This window comes from Hydractinia symbiolongicarpus, chromosome 8 (assembly GCF_029227915.1).
Source record: "Hydractinia symbiolongicarpus strain clone_291-10 chromosome 8, HSymV2.1, whole genome shotgun sequence".
Lineage (NCBI taxonomy): Eukaryota > Metazoa > Cnidaria > Hydrozoa > Anthoathecata > Hydractiniidae > Hydractinia > Hydractinia symbiolongicarpus.
In genome coordinates, this window is record NC_079882.1 from 12,311,153 (window position 1) to 12,334,259 (window position 23,107).

The 23,107-nt window shown below is 31.2% G+C and overlaps 1 protein-coding gene across 2 annotated transcripts; it reads left to right on the forward strand.

Moving 5' to 3' along the window:
* Positions 1–22,868, forward strand: LOC130655196 (ubiquitin carboxyl-terminal hydrolase 47-like). 2 transcript variants are annotated; one of them, XM_057457927.1, is made up of 33 exons: positions 1–100; positions 1,212–1,631; positions 8,858–9,023; positions 9,099–9,195; positions 10,037–10,115; positions 11,423–11,489; positions 11,583–11,662; positions 12,447–12,506; positions 12,588–12,677; positions 13,225–13,278; positions 13,551–13,592; positions 13,888–13,985; positions 14,516–14,567; positions 14,641–14,721; positions 15,482–15,561; positions 15,715–15,766; positions 16,262–16,341; positions 16,440–16,608; positions 16,676–16,780; positions 16,865–17,072; positions 17,246–17,361; positions 17,435–17,554; positions 18,306–18,450; positions 18,825–18,916; positions 19,509–19,592; positions 19,671–19,751; positions 19,907–20,022; positions 20,581–20,699; positions 20,777–20,910; positions 22,065–22,112; positions 22,217–22,347; positions 22,500–22,571; positions 22,659–22,868. In XM_057457927.1, exons 2-33 carry the CDS (start codon positions 1,254–1,256, stop codon positions 22,732–22,734), a joined length of 3,372 nt encoding a protein of 1,123 aa, XP_057313910.1. In that variant the 5' UTR covers positions 1–100; positions 1,212–1,253; the 3' UTR covers positions 22,735–22,868. The 2 variants fall into 2 exon arrangements, with proteins under 2 accessions (XP_057313910.1, XP_057313911.1); XM_057457928.1 differs by lacking the exons at positions 1–100; positions 8,858–9,023 and having other exon boundaries at positions 1,556–1,631.
* Positions 22,869–23,107: the final 239 nt, after the last annotated feature.

Below are 23,107 nucleotides of genomic sequence, written 5' to 3' on the forward strand. Positions count from 1 at the left end.
GGCGGAAATGTCTCGTTATTGTCCGATTTCCCGTTAAGACATTTTCGGGTTTTTCTAGGAAGAAATCCCCAGCTTTCAGCTTGAGATAAGAAAGTAGGAGGTAAAAGTATTTTTTCTTTGGCAACATTTCTTTTGGTTTACCACAAGGGTCACCAAGCAAACTACATGCTTTTTCTCTTAATTGAATGTTTAGAACAATATAGCTAAAAATAAGAATAATGACCAGCCTGCTTACATTTTGTATTCTGTTAAAAAAGTGTGTAGCTAGCTATCTAAAAAGATAAAGGAATGCCTAGCTAAACAATAATGGAATACAAGCCAGTATGTCACTTATTCACCCTCGTCTCTAGGGATTTTCAGCGTCATCTCTTATATTTATCAAAAAGACAAAAAAGAACTATAAACAAGGGTGGTTGGTCATTTATTCAAAAAGTGAGTTCATTAAAGAAAAGTGTTTCAAATTTTTCAAGGGGAAGAGAAGATAGTTGATAGGCCTTCCAAGTATATGCTTGTTTGAAAAGAATATAGAAGAGACTCCATACATAACTACAAGAAGAAATAAAAAATAAACAATTGCTTTTTCTAAAAATAAAAGCAAATAAGTCTGATTCTGATGTCTGAAAAAAAGAATATTTAGCTACCAATTTTAAAAACACTTTTGATGTACCCATTCTATTTTAGTTTTAGTTTTTTTTTGTACAAGCTACTTTACTTATAAGAAGTTAACAATAACAATTAACTATTTGCCAATATTTTTTTTGAAAGTAAAAAATATTACAAAACTGTTTTACCTGGTTTCATTCAAAAGTTCATTATATATAACTGAAATGTGTTAACAAAAAGAATGTATTATTTTTGCTACCAGCATAAAATAACCAAGAAAAACGAGAATTGAATGGAAACACAACAAACAAAAAGAAGGAATGATAGCTGCCACTAAATCTTTACTTTGACAGGGGAGCCAAGGTACAGGGCTTAAACTTTACGCCCTATTACAAAAATTCCATAATATAAAAAACATGAAGTCTGTAACTTAATTTAAATGAATTTCCAGTTGCATAAAATGCATTGTAGTTCAGCATTCCAAGCATCAGCAAATAATTAATGTTACAAATTTTTTCTGGCTTAGTTCTTCATCAACATAGAAGTATCTGAACTTGAAGTGCTATTTTTATTAAATGGTATTTTTATTTTTTAAATTTCTTTTTTAGGTTGTATAATTATACATTAAACAACTTTATGGTTTAAAAGGTATGTCCCCAAGTCCTGCTGAAGGTCAGTTAGCTGTTATTGTTGGAAATGATGTTCCTGCTCCACATTATTTGTGTGTATTCCGAGATGAAACAACTACTAATTGGAAAAGTAACAAATTTCATTTGAATTTGCCTGGAAATACCACTGTGAAAAATTTATATGAAACTGTATCACAAAAAACATGTTATAAATATGAAACATTTTTGTTAAGCTATTTGATAAAAGAGGAGGAAATTTTAATAGATGATAAATGTGAAGACACTTTGCATGACCTGTTGAAGGATGTAAGTGCTAAACGAAATGATTTCATGATTAAGCAAAAAGATGGCAAAGATCCAGTTACCATGATAGTTGACACTATTGTTCCAGTACCACAGGTAACTTTACAAATTTTTACTTTCAACAAATATTTCAGATATTTCTTTCACCAAGTACTTAGCACTCTTGAGAAAACAAAAACTAAGTGCAACAGATTCGACTTACATCAGCATTATTGGAGGAGCAAAGTTACCACCAATCAGTAACATTGCCATCGTTAACATACTTGAAATTTCTTGTAAATATATTGTGAAAAATATAAACTGTCTGAATGTAACTTTACATGTACACGATAGTTGTCACCTTCGCATGAGCTTTGGGTAGCGTCAGAACTTTCGTTGTTATTGTTAAACTATTGTTAAATACATGAGCTATTTTTGCATGTTGAAAACAATAGAGTTTATGTCTTGTTCACAAAATTTAATTAGCTCATGTAAGTAAGTAAGTAAACATTTATTTACCTAAGAAATGACAATTTACATTACTAAAAGAATAAATTAGCAATTAGGAAGGAGACTTTCCCGATAGCCAAGGCTAAACAAAGGAGAAAGCCACCAAGAAAAAGGTGAAATATTTTCATATGTCAGTAAATACTGTAAGTTTACAAAGATTAAAATGAAAAAGCATTATTGATTATAATTATAGTATAAATGAAAATTCAGTACCATATAGTCAAATAGAAAAAAATAATGGGCAAAATAATGAAGAGGAAAGCTAGTTGATGTATTGACTCATGTAGAAACTTGTAGCTAGGGATTTGATTGTGCTTAATTTACAGTTTGTGAGGTTAGTATTAGGATAATTTCTTTGCAGATTGTTCCACTGTAATGTGGAGATTCTAGAGAATGAAAAAGATCCAAACGTCGATGTGTTAACTGTTGGTTCAATAAGCAAACCAATTGTGTTACATCTAGTTTCATGAGAGTGTGAGATTCGATCAAATTTAAGTGAGGTAAGTGTGTCAGATGGGAGGTTAGAGTTTAGGAATTTGTGGATAAATTGAATGTTAAGGACTTTAACTAGGTCGAAGAATTTAAGAATTCCAAGTTCTGCAAATATAGGCAAAGATGGGGATCTTGGTTCACTGAAGGTGATCAGCCTAAGGGCAGCCTTTTGGAGGGTAAGTATTCTGTGGGCTACTGTAGTGTCTCGAGTGCCCCATACTTGGCAAGCATAGCTTAAGTGAGAACTAAAGATAGCATGGTAAATGTTTAGCAGGGATTTTAGGGGAACATAGTGACGAATTTTAGATAACATCCCATTGGCTCTTTGAAGTTTAGTAGCCACAGATGAGACATGATACTTCCAGGAAAGATGTTCATCAACATGAACACCCAGGTATTTCACACTTTCGCTAGGATAAATGCACTTACCGCATAGAATCAAAAAAGGTAAAAATTCAAGCCTACGAGATTGGGATCTAAATACAAGAAACTCTGTTTTGCTGGACTTCAGTGATATTTTGTTGGCGTTAAGCCAACACACAAGGCGTTTAAGATCAGCATTCATCCCTCTACAAAGGGATTCTAGTGATTTTGAGAATTTCAGCAGATGAGTGTCGTCAGCAAAATGATAGGTCTCTGACGATTTGATACAATTATGCAGATCATTTAAAATACAACAAGAACAGCAGCGGACCAAGAACAGAGCCTTGAGGCACACCATGTAGAATGGCTTTAAGTTGAGATTTGAATTCACCGATTGAGACATACTGGAGACGACCAGTTAAATAAGACCTGAACCAATCATTTGCTTTTCCCCGAATACCATAGTGATTTAGCTTGGATAGAAGGATTTTGTGGTCAACAGTATCAAAAGCTTTTTGTAAGTCGACAAACACTCCACAGGCAAGCTCACCTTTGTCAAGGCAATGTCTAATGCGTTCAACTATAGTAAGCACAGCCTGTGATGTTGAATGCTGTTTTCTGAATCCAAACTGTTTGGGATATAGGATATCATGGTTGTTGAGAAAGCCTATGATTCTGTTGTACATAACCTTTTCATAGATTTTCTCAATGTTTGACAATAATGAGATTGGTCTGTAATTTGACACATCTATAGAAGAACCTTTGTTTTTGTAAACAGGCACCACTCTGGATGTTTTTAAAGATCTAGGAAAGATACCAGATTCAAACGAAAGATTGATCAAAATTGATATAGGTTTGGAAATATCATTTTCCAACAATCTTAGAATTTTGATTGGAATACTGTTTGGTCCAGAAGATTTTCCTGGAGAGATGTTGCCAATAATCGTGATGATTTCTTCTTGGGTAACAGGTGATAAGAAAATTGAGTCTGGGTTTGGGTTTTTGAGGTAGTCAGAGTACCTCTTGGATGTAGGTGGAATTTTGTTCCTAATAGAATTTGCTATGGATGTAAAAAAGTCATTAAAACTATTGGCAATATTAATCTGGTTTGTCTCAAGTTTACCGTCAACCTGAATGGAGGTAGGAATATTAGATTTCGACGGTTTCGTAGAAATAATGCTACGAACACCCTCCCAAATTTTGTGCATGTTATTTGAAAAAAGGTTAAAGTGATTGGTATAATGGTTTGTTTTACTTTGTCTGCATAAGCTGACAATCATGTTTCGGTAGCGTTTGAAAAGTTGTCGGAACTCTGATTTAGAATCTGGATCTTTGGCTTTAGTGAATTTCCGAAAATAAAAATCACGTTTAGACATGGATTTTATGATGGCAGAAGTAATCCATGGTTTTTGTTGGGTTTTGATTTGCCTTTTGGTGAGCCTGCCTGTGGGAACGTGTCTGTCAACAAGCTTTTGAATTTTAGAATTAAAAATGTCAAAACAGCTGTTTGGGTCAATTGGTCCAGGACTATTAAACTCAACACCCCAGTCAATATCCAGGTAATCTAAAATGAAATTATGTTCGTCAAATTTGGACCAGTTTTGGTATTGAATATTTTTTTCTAAGTTGTTAGTCAATTGGTCAGGTAATATAAAGAATTGAGGCAGGTGATCAGAGATCATGTGAATAAGGTTACCAGAGATTGATGGTTGACCAGTGACAGAGAAAAAAATATTATCAATTAATGTCTTGGAAGTCACTGCTATTCTTGTTGGTAATAAGATCTGGGGAAGTATAAGGTGGGAGCCGAGTATATCAATGAAGGCAGAGAGTTCTGCATCTTCATTGAGTTTTAACAAATTTTTATTAAAATACCCCAGTAGAAGGATTTGTTTCTTTTCAATGCTGACTTTATTGAGCAAGGGTTTTAAGAAATCACGATTAAAGGATTTTGTTGACATACAAGGATGTTGATAAATGCTACCGACAATTAAGTTGGTTGTGTTAGGCAAGATCATCTCTGCAAAACTTGATTCCAAGTATTTAGATTGGTACATAATGTCATCCAAGTCTGTACGAGGAATGAAATTATACTGGTCAGAAATATACAACAAGCTCCTTCCTCCTGAGGATTCAGTGGGGGTGGATAAGCACTGGTAACCTTCTATATGGTAATTGAAAGTTGGTGGTGAGCCTTTGATAAAGCGGGTTTCAGTAATACCAATAAAAGAGAACTCATGTCTCAAAAGGGCCAAAAGGGTGTTAAATTCATCAAAGTGTTTAGCCATTGAGGCAATGTTAAGATGAAAAGCTGAGAGCGACCTTGGATTTAGATTAAGATTGTTAAAGTCCTCACATTCATAGTATTTACAACTAGTTGTATGAAAATTGATACTGTCAGCATCGTTGTCCATGCTATGAACAATACTAGTAAGATCAGAAAGAAGGGATCTCACATTTTCATTAATACGGGATGTAGAATTTGGGGTTGGTTTTGGTTTACAATTTGACAGATGTTCTGAATCAAAAAATGGTAATGTCCTGTCCAAACATTTTGGACAAGCCCAGTTACTAGAATTGTGAGATAAGGCATCAAATTCTGATACTGAAAGTCTAGACCAGTTTTGAAAATGTATCCAGGAATTACAGATATCACAAAAAATTGATTTTTTACATGATTCATCAACTAGACCCATGTGAACTGCTTGTGTCCCATTGTTGTATTTAATTGCTGTAGTTGTCAAGAGATCAACAAAGATTTAAGTATCTATTGTTTATACTCACGAACAGTCATGTTAAACCATTTTTATTAGAAAATGTGATGTTTTCTCTGATGCTCGTGTGTTACGAAAGCGTGCATGCAATTTTATTTCTTTTCACACAAAGCTAAATGTTATATTTCGCACATATATATACGTAAGTTTTAAAATATCGCGCAAACAATTTTCTTATAACATTTCAACAAGAATTACAATTTGCCCCCTGGAAACAAACGAAATAAAAACATTCCTTTAATGTTCAGATACTCGACCTAAGAACAAAAAACGGCGTTAGAAATTATTTTTTAGATCGTGTTTTAAAAAGTTAAGAACGAAAAACAGCGATAGAAATGCTTTTTTAGATCACATTTTCAAAAGTTTAAGAACAAAAAACGGCGATAGAAATGCTTTTTTAGACTGCATTTTAAAAGTGTAAGAACAAAAAACGGCGATAGAAATGCTTTTTTAGATTGCATTTTAAAAGTGTAAGAATGAAAAGCGGTGATAGAAATGCTTTTTTAGATGGCATTTTAAAAGTTTAGGAATGAAAAGGGACGATAGAAAAGCTTTTTTAGATCGCATTTTAAAAGTTTAAGAACGAAAAGCCTGTTTCACTTGAGAAGAGTTGTATATAACGAAAAGAAAAACGCCTTAAAATCCCCATATTTCGTTTTTTGCAATGATGTGCATATTTTATATGGCTAGTATATTGAGGGATATACCCTGTCTATTTTTTCCAGGAGGGCCTATGGCTTAGATTGGGAGTCCTAGAGTATTTAATGCTCATTTTGAGCTATGCAGACCCAATTAAGGTCCGCGCAATGTCCCACGCAGTATGCCATCTTCCCAATTTCCCTCACATGGCTTGGGTTACCCCGGCGCTATGGTAACATTCACTTGCCATATTGAATCGCCAAGGGGAATAAAACCCTGGTCCCCAGCACAAATTTCTAGAGTTATAACCACTAAACCACAGCGCCAATGCTTAAAAATCGCCGTATTTTGTTTTAAAATAACTTAAATTACTGCATTCCGCTCTGAAATGACAAGAAAACAACCCTAAGAAGCTTAAAAATTGCCATACCGTAATGATCCGATTAAGCGCCCAGCATTTTTTAAACGCCCCCCCCCCCCCTCGAATAAGCGGCTTATCTTATATTGGGAACCCTAGAAAGACTAAACTTTATGTTGTTATCCTTTTGTTCAGTTTTATTTTTTTAAGAATAAAAATATTGAAAATTACCGTTGTCTTTAATTTGTACAAAATTAGGAAAAATTTATAAGCGCTCATCTTTTTTTAGGCGCCCCCCTCGATTAAGCGCTCATGCAAAAAATCCAAAAATTTAATATGTGCCCAGGGCGCTTGTTCGGATCATTCCGGTATTTTGTTCTGAAATGATGAGAAACAAAGTTTTGCCCCCACTATTTCTATAATAATACAGAGCTTCTGTCTGTCTGTGTGCGACTTTTGCAAAGTGGATTATATTCTTCGCACTTTTCTTTGATAAAGTTTATAAAACATCACCTATAAATTTTTTCTGTAATTTGCCAAACTTAATGTTAAAATAATATTGACATCAAAGGAAAGTATATTAACATTGCACTGAAAATTTTGAGGCCAAATAATTTGGAAACGAGGTGGTGACGTCAGTGATTTTTTACTGCATGGGTAACTAGGGACCACCAGGAACCAATTTGAGTAAGTTTCCCAAACCTGGGTTCCCAAATCCGTTTCGAAATGGACGGGTCTTTGCTGACGTCAGCAAATTTTTTAAACCCTTATATCTTCTTAGGCGTTCCTTGAAAACATATGATCCTATATGCATTATTTTTCTACACATTATGTCAAATTTTGCAACTATTTTTTGGGATCCGCACTGCTGACTTCAATAAGAGCTAAAACAACCTATTTTTCCATTTTCCATCTGCCTAAGTGGATTTCTCCACAGGCCTTGACTAGTTTTTATTATTTATCTTATTTACAGACATAACTATGCGCAAAATTCAATAACCATAGCTTTAGAATCAACATTTTTAAACATAATACTGACAATAATCTTGTCTATGCAACCCAGTTTTGCTTAAGTAAAATTCAAATTGAGTTGAAGGTTAACTAGGTACAGTTCTTAGGTTATTAATAATTATGCTATATAATATGGGATCGTCTCAAAATATTTGTATGTTTTTTTTTGTATAATTATACGAACGCTACGAAGTACTTCGTTTCGTTAAGCGAATGTCATACGAAGTGCTTCATTTAAAATGAAAAATCAAATAAAGTTTATACGAACCTTTTTAATTACATGATAAAACTTAAACAAAGTTTTTTTTATCATACAAAAAGAAATGATACGAACTTTGAACGAAGTAAATTGCTATACGATCTTGAAACAAATTTCAAAGGACTGCCTAATTGTGCATAATTATTTCAATACGAAACCAGAAACAAGAATTAAACAAAGTTTTTTTGAAATACGAAAATAAATGATACGCACTTTAAACTAAGGAAATTGCTATACGAACTTAAAACAAACTTCAAACGTATCAGCGTAATTGCGCTTAATTGTTTCGATACGAAACCAGAAACAAAAGAAGTAAAATAAACGTGCTTGACTTCTTTAAAAAGACTAGCATATTGCGTGGTTATAGGTTCAATCTACATAATATATAGTTAACTTTTTGCTTTCTATGATCCCGTTTTCATGATTTTTAAACAAACTACATTGATCTTTTTGCTTTCTACGATCCTGTTTTCATGATTTTTAAACAAACTACAGCAATTTTTTTGCTTTCTACAATCCCGTTTTCATGATTTTTAAATGATCTATGGCGATCTTTTCGTTTTCTACGATGCCGTGGAGACGATCCCCAAAGACCTTAGATAATAAGTCTAATAAAAATAAAAGAACTTCGGATAACAAAACGAACTTTATATTGCTGAAAAAATGTCAAAATAAAGACTATAGATAATAGTCCAATTAAGGCTAATAAACGAACTTTGTATAAGAAATTTTTATACAAACTTCTTTGAAATGATTCTATTTAAATACAAAGTTTATTTTAAATGCTACAAACTTTATATGAAAAAAGTTCGTATTAAAAATAAAATGATATGAAAGATTTAATAAATCAATACTAAGTTTTTGATCCGATTTATACGAACTACCGACGGACATTTTGGGACAAATGTTATAATTAGTACTGTTTATTCACTTCAAGGAATCTGAAGATGTTGAATCATATGCTGCCTCCTTCTTTCAACTGGAAGGAAATGATTCAATAGACAATAAATTTGCCCTGCCATCTTCATCATCATCAACATCATCATTTTCATCTTATTCCTATTCATCACAATCATCATCAACTTCGATAAAATCAAGCACTGGTATGTGTAAACATCCTTTATGTACTTATAACAATTTTAAATGTCAAATTATAGTAAGATACTGCTTTATTTTAGGTTTTGTTGGTTTGGTTAATCAAGCAATGACTTGTTATTTAAATAGTTTGCTACAAACTTTATTTATGACACCAGAATTTCGAAATGCATTGTATAGGTAAGTTTAGTATTAAGATTAATATATATGATCTAAAAATAAATCAAGAAATCCAGCAAAATCAACCCTGGTGGTCTTGAAGGATGCTCAACGAAATATTTTTTCTAGCATACTAAGCTCTCTATTAAAATTTTTTTATATGTTGCGCTTTTGGGATTGTTATGTAAAGCTTGCCAGTTCATTTAATTATCCTGTTAAACTTGGAGCATATGCAGTGCTTTCTAGTACATGATTTTCATAAGAAGCACAATTTTAAGAAATATTGTACTAAGATTGTAGGTAACTTCGGTAACTAATTCATGAAAATTAAAAGCTGAAAAATTATATGTAACTACAAAGGTCTTTTAACATTTTAAGGGTATTTAACAGAGGTCAGATTGAATGAACTTAAAGTTCAGAAACATCTAAATCTACTACAAATGACAACAAATTTAAATAATTGAGCAGTTACAGGGACAAAGTTTTCATCCACAACTTGATTCCAATTTCTGTAAAAATAGGGATAATTTTATCATGTGCAGTGTCAGCAATTCATTATAGTAACAGCATACTAAGTTCACAACATGTCTCTTTTTTCATCTTAATATTTTTGTACACTGTTTATTTTTTCACCATCAAGCTCGGTTTCCATTCACCGTCCGCATCCATTATTCACATCAATTTTGTCTTGCTTGTTTACAACCTTGGCATTAATTGCATTGAGTGTTTAGTGTGTTTTCATTAGGCATTAACAAGAGTAACTTAATTAAGGCATCTGATCAATGGGGATTAACACCAGATGGAAACCAAGCTTTTTGTAGTTGTATATAATATCTGGTATAGCATGATATAATTGCATTAGGTGGAGATACAAAGGAAGTAAAACTGATATGTCAAAGAGTATTCCGTACCAATTACAGAAGTTATTCTTGAAATTAGAGGTATATATGCCACAGACTATATTTATATTTTACTCTTTAAGTTTGTGCTTGCAAATACCACAACAAATCTATGTATTCAAAAAGTATTCAGATGTGGAAAAATTTTTTAGTTTTTCAGGGAGTTCCACAAAGAAAACAAAGCACACGCTACAAATTGCATGCGTGCATCCATTAGAGAATTGTGCTTGCAATTTTTTTGATTTTTTAATTCACTTTATAGAAGCCCCTAAGTGGTGTAAAAGCAGGCCTATTAATAAGGGGAGAGCAATGGCCCAATTCCGAGAGTAAGGAAACTAGCTAAGCCATTAATTGCTCCACCAATTCCACAAAAAATTTGCCTGGTTAAGCAATATCAATTGATCTCACATGGAAATTAATGTTATCTTTCTTATTATTTGCAGAAAAAGATGAAACAGAAAAAGATTTTGTAATAAAATATGCGTTTATAAAGGGAGCGACCAACCTGCATCTATTTATTAAGGTTGCTCATCCTGTCTAAATTATTGTAACCTTATTGATAGGCTTGTAAAAGTGTTAAATATATTAACAAAACATAAGCTGCATTATACCACGATGATCTACCATTTTATTTGTGGTCTCAATCTGTCCCTCAACCTGGCCCCAGACTATCTTTTCACGGCAGATTATCTTTTCTCGGTAACAATTGTAAAACCAGGGGTCATTTATTTCATTTTGCTCTGGAAGCCATTTTTCCCACTCGTTTTTACCAAATAAAGTTTTGAAAGATTATTCTTTTCAAAAAAAGGTATCAGTGACAGCAATTATAAAAATATTTTTTGATTGCTGTTCTTGACTTTTAAACTTATAGCAATCAATTTTTTAACATTTTTTACATTAAAATAAACTTGAAAGATAACATAAGAATTAAAAAAACATTGGCTACCCATTGTAAAATAGCTAAAAATTATTTTTACTAAATTCTTCTTCATGAAAAATTACTTTGTTCTTTTTGTATCAGCTAGGTGAATTAATTTTCCTGGTATGTAGTTGATTAATTCTCGATGATTTTTCTTGTAACAGAAAAAATTTCTTAACAGCAGCTATTTTTTGTTGTTGCAAAACCAGTGGCATATACCTACCATAAATACGAAATTGCTGTATGCTGTTGCAAATTTTCATGACTGTTTATATTAGCTCCTTTTGGACTTGTCAACCTGTATTTTTAAATATGATACAAACTTTACCAACATACTAAGGTTTACAAAAACAAAATAAAAACACACACAAAAAACTGTTGATTTTTGTGTCGTTTAAATTTTTGCTTATTTATTTTATTTTTATTATAGACAAGTAAAAAGCGTGCTGTTGAAACCACTGATTTAACAAAAAGTTTTGGATGGGATAGCAGTGAAGGTATTCGTGTTTGTGTTTATTATATTTGAAGTGTTCACGGCTAGTTTTTTTTATCTTTGTTTTCACTGCTTTAAATTTATATTCTATTAACAGCTTGGCAACAGCATGATGTTCAGGAATTGTGCCGTGTTATGTTTGATGCGCTAGAAGAAACATTAAAAAACACAGACCAAGTATGTAATTTTTTATTTTTTGTACCCCAAAATTGTCTTGGAAATTTGAAGGGAAGCTGAAGTCAGGAAATTCCAGATTGTATAAAAATCATAGAATTTGGTTGTTTTACATTTGTCTTTAATTTAAGGCACTGGTACCTCTTTCAGCCTACAGGATTTCAACATTCAACATTATGTCAAATGTTTTAATGTTTTTGTAATAACTTTTTGTTTTCAAGGGGTAAAATACTCCTAACTGTCGAAATTGTTTTAGTAAAACTGTGATGAAGCTTGAGTATAAAGTTTTAATATTGCCACAAAATATATATATGAGCATTGCTATATTTTGTTATATACTGTTATCTTTGAAAAGTAGAGACAGCCTTTTCTAAACATACTGCGTGATAAAGATGAAAAAAAGTTTGCAATACTCTTGCTTATATTATCACACCAGATTGATAAATATTGATGTTATATTTTACATCTTTATAAATTCTAAGCCTACTAGAATTACATGTGCGAATCGTCCAACAGCATTTAGACAAATAGTTTTGAACTTTTATTGAGTCTTATGACTTTGCAGTAATTATAAGAGATACGTCATAACACTTTATTTGAGAATCTTTATATTTTAGGGGGCTGTAATAGTAGGCGCTGTGATATCACAGCCCCTCCAAATCCCCCTTTTTAGCCCCCTCCCCAGCCACCCACATACAATTTTTTAAATTAAAAAAAATATCTGTTTTATCATAGTTAAAAAATTATTTTTAGTTTCTTTCAAATAAATACTGCATGGTTATTTTAGGGTGACTTGATTAATCAACTTTATCAAGGTGAAATGAAAGATTATGTTAAATGCTTAAATGTAAGTATACAAATAACTCCACAATGTTTGAAATAAAACAGTAATGGTATTGTATCTTATATATTAATGTATGTTATATAGTGCAGCCATGAGAATTCAAGACGTGATAATTACTTGGATATATCTCTCGATGTTCGACCGTTTGGTTCAAAAGAACCCCATGAAAACTTAGTAGGTCAATTTTATATAATGTATGTTACATATTTATAAAAGAAATTTAGAAGTGCTTTTGAAATATGTAAACTTTTAATAAAAAGTATGGGTGTCTGCTGGACCTAAAATCTTGATTATTAATAATTCTCTATAGAGTAACCTTAGTTATGAGACATTGTCCCGTTGTATTTTTCACATTACCTTTACTGTGAACACAGGTATTTATTTATTAAAATTGGGATACCCTGTCATAAATGAATTATCATTTTGTCTTTTTGTTGTCCAAGTTCTTTTAATTTTTTAATATTTGTTACCATCTGTCAGCATATTGATTAATTTTTAAAAACGCTAAGACCAAAGTCGATGTTGGTTTTCCTTAGAATTTTTTTAAAGTTTTCTTTTTATTTATATAGCTGCTTAACAACAATTCCATGTGTTTTCTTTTTATTAACACTAACAACAAAGTCGAGTCGATGTTGGTTTTTCTTAGAATTTTGTTTAAAGTTTCAATTTATTTATATAGCTGTTTAACAACAGTACAGCATATCTTGTTTTAATTGTTTAGGAGAAAGCATTGGAAGCATTTGTCACTCCTGAGACTCTTAATGAAAATAATCAGGTAGATTTTTTTCACTTGCATATTAATGTATAAACTGCAGAATTTGTGAGTAATTAATAGATTTTCTGTATTACAATACTCTCCGTTTGTCTGTGAGCCAATTTCAAAACTGAGAGTTTTGTCATTAAAAACGCTATTGTACTTACACCTGCTATTACGGTAATAATCCCCATCCAAGTAAATTTCATTACTTCACGCTCATGCACAAAATAGGATGTGGGACATTTGTATCAATTTTCCACAGGCTAACAACTATGTTTACTATTTTTTAGTATCATTGTAGCAAATGTGACTCGAAACAAGATGCACATAAGGTATGTGTACATGTTTTTATAGTGTGTCGTTTTATATGATTTTTGCTTTGTAGTAACCTTTCTAATCTTTCTTAATCTCAGATTGGTGCACTATTTCTTTCTGTTTGTGAAAGTGAATGTTCTTAATGCAGTTTTATGTATAATAAAGGAAACCTGAAATAAAAAATCCTCCTTCTATACTTACTCCACAAATTGTTATATTTTAAATAAGAATGTAATATTCAACATGTTTGTTTGCTTAAAAATCCAATTTTTGACTTCATGCTGTTTATTTTCCAAATATTTATCATTACAGGGTTTGAAGTTCATAAGCTTTCCATATTTACTCACAATTCAACTAAAAAGATTTACATTTGACTACAACACATTACAAAGGATTAAGTTACATGATAGGTAAGTGTGTCTCTTTATGTTTTGCTCATAATGCCACCCTAAGTTATTATTTTGTTTTCTGTAACCTAAATGTGAAAAAGAAATACAAATTATAAGAAATACTGCACAATGCTATTTTACAACTGCAAAGCAACTAAATGTTTATTTTGCCAACATGGAAAGAGTGTGTTGTCACCAATATTGGATGGTGTTTTTAGTAGCTTGAGTTCTCTTTGGAGCACCTAGGCTGATACTACTGCCCAAATGTCTCTGGGAATTGTAGCTAGTTTTCATGTGCAAAAATGATTAAGAAAAGAAAAAAAAATTGAGACTGCTTAATCGAATATTTATTTGCTGTTGTTGTGGCTAAATAAAATATTTATTCTTGCCTTGTATTAGGCAATGCACAAATTTTTTCAGCAAGATTAATTGTCAAAAATTGTTAGGGTCGACTATGTTACAGCAAGCTATAAATTATTTAAGGGCTGTCTAATTTTTATAAAATTAAGTTCTTATAAGCGGTGAACATATTCTATCTGATTTTCTTTTAGGTTGACCTTTCCATTCTTTATTGATTTGAGTGACTATGTGCATAACAAAGAGGTAAGAAGGTTTGTTGTTAACTTGTGTATAAGTGCTTATTTTATAAATGTTAACTGGTGATTTGCTGCTTAAGGAATTAGCTGACAATATTGAAGAAAAAGGAGATATATCAAGCACTGATGATGATAATGGTGATGATGATGTAGAATTCGATGTGAGATATTATTTAGTTCTGTTGCTTAAAACATAAACCTTAATACACTAAATCAACTGTCCATCTAATGAAGATGACCTAAATTGAGATGACCTACAATGAACAAGTTTTAATGCTTCCATAGATATTTTAACTTTTAAAAATTATTTGCTAATTGAGCCAGACAATTGTTCAGGAAAGTAAGAATACTCATCAATAAATGGATATTCAAGCATAAAACCTTTATTTTTGATTTTGATGAAAATAATAAAATTGTCATATATTTTCTACTATAGAACCAAATTATAAGTATAACTGTTACTGTGCATGAAAGTATTTATCTAATAAGATCTACATACGTTTCGTCCCACCAGGGATTCACACTATTTAAACGTTTTTGTTCAAATCAAGATAGTCCTGACACAACGTCCTGTAAAAGTTTTTCTGTGAGGAAAAAAGTAAGAAAGAGTTTAAAGAATTCTTGTCTTTAAATAAAACATTCTCTAAAATCAAAAAAATAGGAAATCATTTTAGTAAAACAGGAATGTTTATGGAGAAGAAGTAGGTATCAGATAAAAACTCTGGATAACAGATTTATTTATTTCTCATATGCAAATGTGGTATATGCATTAAGCCGTAACACATTCTTAACTTTTTATTAGTGGCAGTAAGCAGATTTTTACTGATACTTAAAATTATGATTGGATCAAGCTATACCAAAGTTCTTTACTTTTTTATTCTTTTTTTTTCTATGTGATAGTTTTAATTTCTTTATTTTTAGAATAAATTTAAATATGAGTTGTTTTCGATATTGATTCACTCAGGAAGTGCACTAGGCGGCCATTACTATGCTTACATCAAGTATGTTATATTTTTTATGACAGATAATAAACAGTAATTGCTTGAGTAGTCAAGCAACATTAGTGTTGGTAAATCTTGTTGGTAGTTGGTGTATTTATTTATTCTGCAGATAATAATGTAATGTAATCAATTGTTGTTTTTATTTGTGTGTAGATCGTTTGATGATGAGAAATGGTATTGTTTTAATGATCAATATGTTTCAGAGGTATTTTTTTCAAAATTATTACTGCTACCAATGCTTTTAAAGGGACATCTCACCCCCATACTTTTCTTGTTCTTTTTTTATTCTGATTTCTTAATCATAAGGAAATCTTTTTTAGTGAGTTATTTTCACAGTGTCGACACACAACCTATAGCATAAACCTGCTTGTTCATGACATGTTAATATTTATATTTATAATATTCACTTATTGTATAAAGTTTAAACCTCATCATAATCTGTTGCAAAATTTTGAAAGCTATCTGAGGAAACTAAATTTCTTGCTTTTTTAAGTTAAAATAAGTTTTTTTCCAAAAATTCATTTAAAACCGAAACGTCATGAAGTGTAGTGCTTATTACTTTTTTATTTTATAACACCACACCACACAGTTCGTGGTTAACTCTCTCTTAAGAATGAATTTGTTGAACTTGACATGAATCAAGAAAGAAAACTATTTTCCTTTGCGTTTTTAGAAAAATTGCTTGTTTTTTATTCTACAGGTATCTGAAGAAGACATACTTAAGTCTTATGGTGGAGATGACAAATTTCGTACTGGCTTTTATTCTAGCAATTATTCTAGGTAAAAATGTCTTCACAACTTTCTTGATCTTTAATAACGCTTAATCAAATCCTCAGTAAAAAAGTAGTTGTTCTTTCATGCAATATTTCTTTATTTAGTTCTACAAACGCTTACATGTTGATGTATCGTAAGATAGATAAAAAGAGAAACAAGAATTTTATAAAAAAATCTAAATGGACAGCTTCCCTTACTAATTTGTGTAACAGTATATTACAAGATGAAGAAGATGAGCATTCTAAAAGGGAAAGACAAAAGAATTTATGCAAGGTATGAAAAAACATGAAATAAATATGTTTCTTTGTTATGCAGTAAAACTTGCATGTTTTGTTTGTAGATACGGCTATTATGTTATCACCCTGTCAATCATAGCAAAATGGAGGCCAAGTTAGAAGTTCATAAAGATAGGACTTTAAAAGAGGCCACTGAAATTGCTTGGAAGGTAAGTTGTTCTTATTTTATTCTACAGTGTAATGTATTGTTTATTCAGGATGTAATAAAGACACTTTCCACTATCCTTTCTTAGACATTTGAGTTAGAAAATGTGATTCCTGTGTCTCAATGTCGCCTTGTAAAATATGATGATTACTATGGATCTTTTGAAAGATCGTATGAAGGAGAAGAAGACACGCCAATACAAAAACTTTTAAATGGTGTCAAAATGAGTTATGGCTTTGATATTTTATTGGAATGTAGGAAGAAGGAACAGCAATTTCAAGTTTATGAGCCAGGAGGTGTGGTATCTATCTGTTTATACATGTTATTCCTGTGTTTCATCGATCTTTTACATCACCATTTAGACTTTTTTTCTTTTATTAAATGTAATTTTACCTGTTAAATTAACCTGTTCTAAGCACCTGTTTTTATTTCATGTAATCATACAAATATTATTTTTTTTACTTTTCAGGAACAACATTAAAAGTATATCTTATTGATCTTGAGGAAAATGAGTTTGATGACCACCGAACAATTCATGTACCGCTCACATACACTACGCAGCAACTAAAAGAAAGATTAGAAGCTGTATGAGCTCTGTAATTTACCTCACCTTAACCTTTGAGACATTACATTTGCTAAAGTTGTTCATATCTTGTAGGAAACTGGTTTGGCAGCCGAGACCATGAGAGTAGCAATATGGAAAGAATATCACGATTTTTGTTTACTAGAGAATCCAAGAAGGACGCTAAAACTTGATGGATTCTATAAAAGTGCAAAGGTGATGGATTAATACAGTATTCTCAATGATGAATAAATATATATATATTTTTATACTATTTAACTAAATTTTGGTATCAACTTCTAAAACATTAGGGGGAAAAGCTTTTTTTTTCAGTCCTGGTCGAGTAATATAGCTGTGTTCCACAGATTACTTTCCTAGCAATGACATGTGATGGTTATTGCATTCATAAGTTCTATCCAATCATAGAAGAGAGCATAGTAGACATGTAGTTTGTTGAGAATCTCATTTTTAAAGATTAAATGTTATTTCAGTTATATCTAATTTAATACATTTTTTTGTCTTGTTAGTAGTTGTGATTATTTATAATAGGATTTGTCACATATTCAAATGTGACAAGACATAGTTGAGGAGTTAAAAAATATGTCAAATTTATTTAGGCATGCGTAGAGACGTGGGTATATGATTGTATACCTTTCCTAAATTGAAAAATAATGCATAGATTTTTCATATCTTCCTTATTTTTGAATGAACGAAAGGATTTCTTTGGTGATGGATCAAAAAGTGAGATTAACAAGCTGTTCAAAATACATTTTTTAATAAAGAAGATTTTTATTTGTCATTTTTTGAAGTTCTTATTTATGTTTATTCATTTATTTTTTCCTTTATTCATTCATTTATTGATTTATTGATTTATTTCAGAGATGGGAATGTAGAGGCTTTAAATGTAAAATGCAATTATTCCAAAACTTAGTTTTTACCGTATTTTTTATTTATTTTTTATGTATAGGTATTTGTTGAAGGTCTGTCTGAAGAAGATAGACTCCTGGAGTTTAAGAATTCCAACTTTTACAGAAAATTAGATATATTTAATCATACTATCAAATTAAAAGTTACATTGCCATTTGAAGATGAAAATAATCACACGAAAAAAGGTATAATTTCCTAAATATGTACAATCGTAATTATTTGCTGCTGTTGTTAACCTTCCAAGGGGAAAAAAGACTTATAAGTAAAGGTCTAGATTTTGTGTTATGTCATTTTGTTTATATATAGATAATTAGATCATTTTTCTTGTAGGTAGGTACAAATTGTTTGCAGTGTCGATTCCTGTTTCCAATCTATTGTCATCTCTTAATTACATAAATTTAATACAATATGAGTTCGCTTTATAAATTCTAAATCGATTTCTTATCAACAGTCTGTTCAGTTTAAATTTACAATTAAATGAAAAATTCGTTAATGAAAGGTATTATAGGAAAGCTTTTTAATGACATTTTTTAAAGTGTTTATGTCTGGGTTATTTTAGTTCTCCAACTTAATATTGACAAGAGAATAACTTTAAAAGAACTAAAGGATAAGATTGAAAACGAGATCGATATAAAAGCGGATTTATTCAGGGTAAGTTCGTCGTTTCGTGTGTTTGTTATATTACTGAAACTGCTCAATGGTTTTGATATGGAAGTTGAACTCGAATTTAAATCCACCTTCTTTGACTTCAAACACTCAATTCTGAGTCACAGTTTTAACCTAACATCTTTTCAGGCAAAAGGTATCATTTGTTCTCATCATGGGTCTTTTTAGTGTGGTGGATAACAATTTAAAATACTTTTTCAGCTTTAGGTTGTCAATTTTCTTCCTTAAACACTTTTTTGCATATCTTGAAAAGTTACAAGATTACGTTTCAAATTAACCACAAAATAAGTGCAGTGTCATTGTGAACAGGACAACGTCTATTATAATTAATTAGATAGCTACGTAAAGGATCTAATTTTAATTAAAAAGACGGAGGTGTCTAACCAAGGATGTCCATGCAACAGTTTTCTAAACAAACTTAGAAGTAATTAAGATGCAAAAGTAATTTTTCTTTTTCCTTCCTGCTTGAACTATATATATATAAAGGAAGACATTTTCTTATTTACTTTAAAAGATTGTTGGTTATCGAATGTACATTTGTTTTGGTTAGAAATTTAATTTGGCCTTTACATTTTAGGTATACAGATTATATTCTAATAATCAAGAATTCGAATGTACTCGACTTGATGAGCAATTGACATCTTATTTAGATGACACTAAAGTAAGTTTAGTTTAAAGAGGCAACCACTATATCCTAATGTGTGTTTTAATTTTTTTATTTTACCCATTCGCCTCGTAGATTATCATAAAGCTTGGTAGAGCTTTGAAACATGGAGAATTTAGAATTAAAATATATTTGTTGGAGATCAATAAAAAAGAGGTACAGTATTTATAAAAATAATACATTTGAATTAATAACATTTAATTATATTGCAATGAAGAATAATTTAATCAGGTTCACTCTGTATGATAGGGTGAAATGTAGTCCTTTGGGAGCACAATTCTTCTAATGTTCATAATTTTTTGATTTTCCAGCACACGAAGTTTTTAATGGAAGGTATTGTTGGGACTAACTTAAGTGTGAGGACGTTTAAAGAAACTCAAATCTCTCCAGAACTTGAGAAGCAAAATATCCATGTTCCATTAGAAAGGTAATATTTTAATACTATCTGAAACTTATACATAGATCCATGTGACTTATAATTAGAAAGAAAGAAAAATGGACTTTTATGTTTTTTTGTTTAGCACAAGCTTTTGTCATCCGCCAAATTAAATTCTTGCCAAAATTACTAATTTTTTTCTCTGCCAAATTAGATTTCTGCCAAATTTAAAATGTTTTTTCCTTCAAATTAAATTTCGCCAATTCAGCCAAATTTATTTCCATCAAATTTTCTTCCTGCAAAAATTGTGTCTTTGAAGGCACTGTTTGTTTTTGCCCCATGGCGATCACCAATAAAGCTCTTATTAAAACAATCTTATAACGTTATCTTCAACCAAACCTCCTTGCTTCAACAACATTGTTAAAAAACAGTTTGCAACCACTTGTGGCTCAATTGAATAAATCTAAAAGACGCTAAAATTTTCGTATTGTTACGAATAATTGAAAACATATACATATTCTATTTGCAGAATAAGTCAGTTGCTAACAAATGGATACATAAAATAGCCATGTAGAAAATATTTAAGATGATGAATATTTTTAATTTTAGAGTGCGCATTCGTAAAAAGTGCTACAAAAGCCCTGGTAGGATATACCCCAATGAATACGTTTTCGATAAAGATATAGTTGTTGGTTACACCTCAGAAATGTATGTTGAAATATTAACAGGTGGGTTTTATTTCTGAAATGTTTTGCTCTAACTTAAGAAAGTACACCTAATGAAACTACTATTTATTTAACTTTAGAACCCGACCAAATTGTTAGTGATGATTATCTCAGCATTTTTGTTAAGCGATGGAATCCATCTAAATACACATTAGATGAATTTGAAGAAGTTATTTTGTATAAAGACACAAAGATAAAAACGTTAAAGCAAAAGGTAACCATATTTGTGCTGCAACTCAACCCTGATGTGACATTTAAACAGATTCAGAGTTTAAACCTGTCTCATATTTAAGATAGGTGGGTGGGTGGGAAATATTGTGGTTTAAAGGTTTTTTCAAGACGTCATCAACTTTAGGGTGAGGGAAGGGGGCTCGCCCCCTTCTAGTTACGTTTCGTATATACCTCTTAAAAATATAAAGAATATTTCCTCTTCGATAAAAAATCAAAGTTTTTAATTTCGTCTTTGTAATTGTTTGAACATAAATATTTCTGTGCCATACCCTATGTTTTTTTTTAACTTCGTCCTTAAACGACCTGCAATGTTTTGAGTAAAATATTGAGTAAATGATGAAGAATGTTGAAAGGTGATGACGTCAATCAATGTTTGCATACACAATTTTATTTCTGTGGTTCTCCCCTTTTAGGAGACATGTGAGGGATGCTCCCAGACCACCTTGGACTTAAGGAGCCTCTTAAAGGCCTGGCCTGAATAGGGTTAATTTTCAAATCTTATGTTGAAATAGCAGTAGCTAAGAAAAAGTACGATCGCAGTCTTTATAAATGGGTTAATCGAAGAAATTGAATAGAAATGTAGTAAGAAGATGTTAGAATAATTGGAAGTCGAATTTTAGAGAGTACAGTAGACATCCGTGAATTCGAATGCCGCTTAATTCGAACTTTTCGTTATTTCGAACAAATTACCAAGTCCCTTGAGTTTTGTTTAATAAAGTCTTATATTTTGAGCTGCTTAATTCGAAATGATTTAACCCCTTGCGTGTTCGAATTAACGGACATCTACTTTTACACTGTATCTTTTACGCATAAATTAATTTATTTTCATTATTAACGGGAATTTGAGAGGCCAATCAAATAGCAGAACAGATCAGTCTGACCCAGGGTCATTTCTTTGCGCCGTCTCGGCAAGTGTGCTGCGATGTGTGCATATCCAGTGAATTTTGCATTTCGCATAGTTTCAAAGGACACATCTTTCAATAAAAAGCGGTGTCTTTCGCTTTGCGAGTCGTCTCTTCTTTTCTGTTATACCTCCATGAGTAGAAGGAACTTAAGTAAAGCAGGTGTGAATAAAGAAAAAGAAGAAACAAAAGAGATTTCTAATTTTGTTCTTTTATATACTTTTAACTTGTTTAGCTTCAAGAAAAAAGTGGGATAAATGCAGAATTTATACATATAGCCAAGGTTCGTTTACTTTTTTTTCTAAATAATTAGTGGTATTACAAGAAGTATTTATCTATTTGTGACTATGCAATATAGTTAATAATGTTTTTATTGCTATGATGTAGGGTAGAGGTGTTTTTCCTTGCACTGTATCAGTTCTCGACATACATTACGAGCTAGAATGGAATCCAGTTGCTAATAAATTGGGAGAACTTTCTATGGGAATAAATGATGATGGTGCGGTGATCTACTACAGGTACTTGAGATTGCGTGCGTTCCTAACTGCCTGCCATCCTAAGTGCGTGCCTTCCTAGGTGCGTGCGTTCGTAAGCGTAAGCGCGTGCGTGCATTTTTTCGTTTGTTTTTTTGTTCATTCCCTTGTTTGCTCATACAACGTTAATTTTTCAGAGATGGTAATGAAGTTATTAAAAAATTGACAGATAATGAGAGACGAGAAATTAGAAACAGAGAAAGTAAAAGGTATTTTCCATGAAATTATATTGGAATTTTAATATTTTTACCCTTTGTCTTCAATAATTTACAGAAAACAATGAATTTTCTTCTTAGGACAAAAACATCTGGGACTAATTTCTATCGTAAAGAAAAAGCATTAAAAATCTACACAAATGGTAACCAGAGGTGACAAAGAATTCTGAAAAAGAATTAATTTGTTTTTTCAACAATTTTTGTGCTTTTGTCTATTCGCTTCTGTTATGGATTTGCAGTTATTTTGTTGTAAATATATTTTTAAATGTATTTCATACAATATTTTGTTGATTACTTTGTTTTAAATCGAATTTAAAAATTCGAATGAAACAGCTTGACAAATTTCTGTTGTTAGTCAAACAATACAATGTATTTTTCGTGAGTTTTTTTTATTATCAACTTTTTAATATTCTAAGTCTATGTTACTTAGAAAATATTCACTCCACCTGTTATTTCATTATTTTTTTTGACAAATGTTTTTTTTCTGATGGTGCTTGGTAAAGTTTTCAGTAAGAAGTTGAATAGTGTTT

What these genes read in the sequence shown, in the direction of transcription:
- LOC130655196 (XM_057457927.1), top strand. Translation starts at nt 1,254, where the DNA reads ATGTCCCCAAGTCCTGCTGAAGGTCAGTTAGCTGTTATTGTTGGAAAT. An exon ending in CTATTGTTCCAGTACCACAG is followed by an intron (nt 1,632 to 8,857) that starts GTAACTTTACAA and finishes ATTCACTTCAAG; the next exon opens with GAATCTGAAGATGTTGAATC. An exon ending in GACAAAAGAATTTATGCAAG is followed by an intron (nt 16,609 to 16,675) that starts GTATGAAAAAAC and finishes TTTTGTTTGTAG; the next exon opens with ATACGGCTATTATGTTATCA.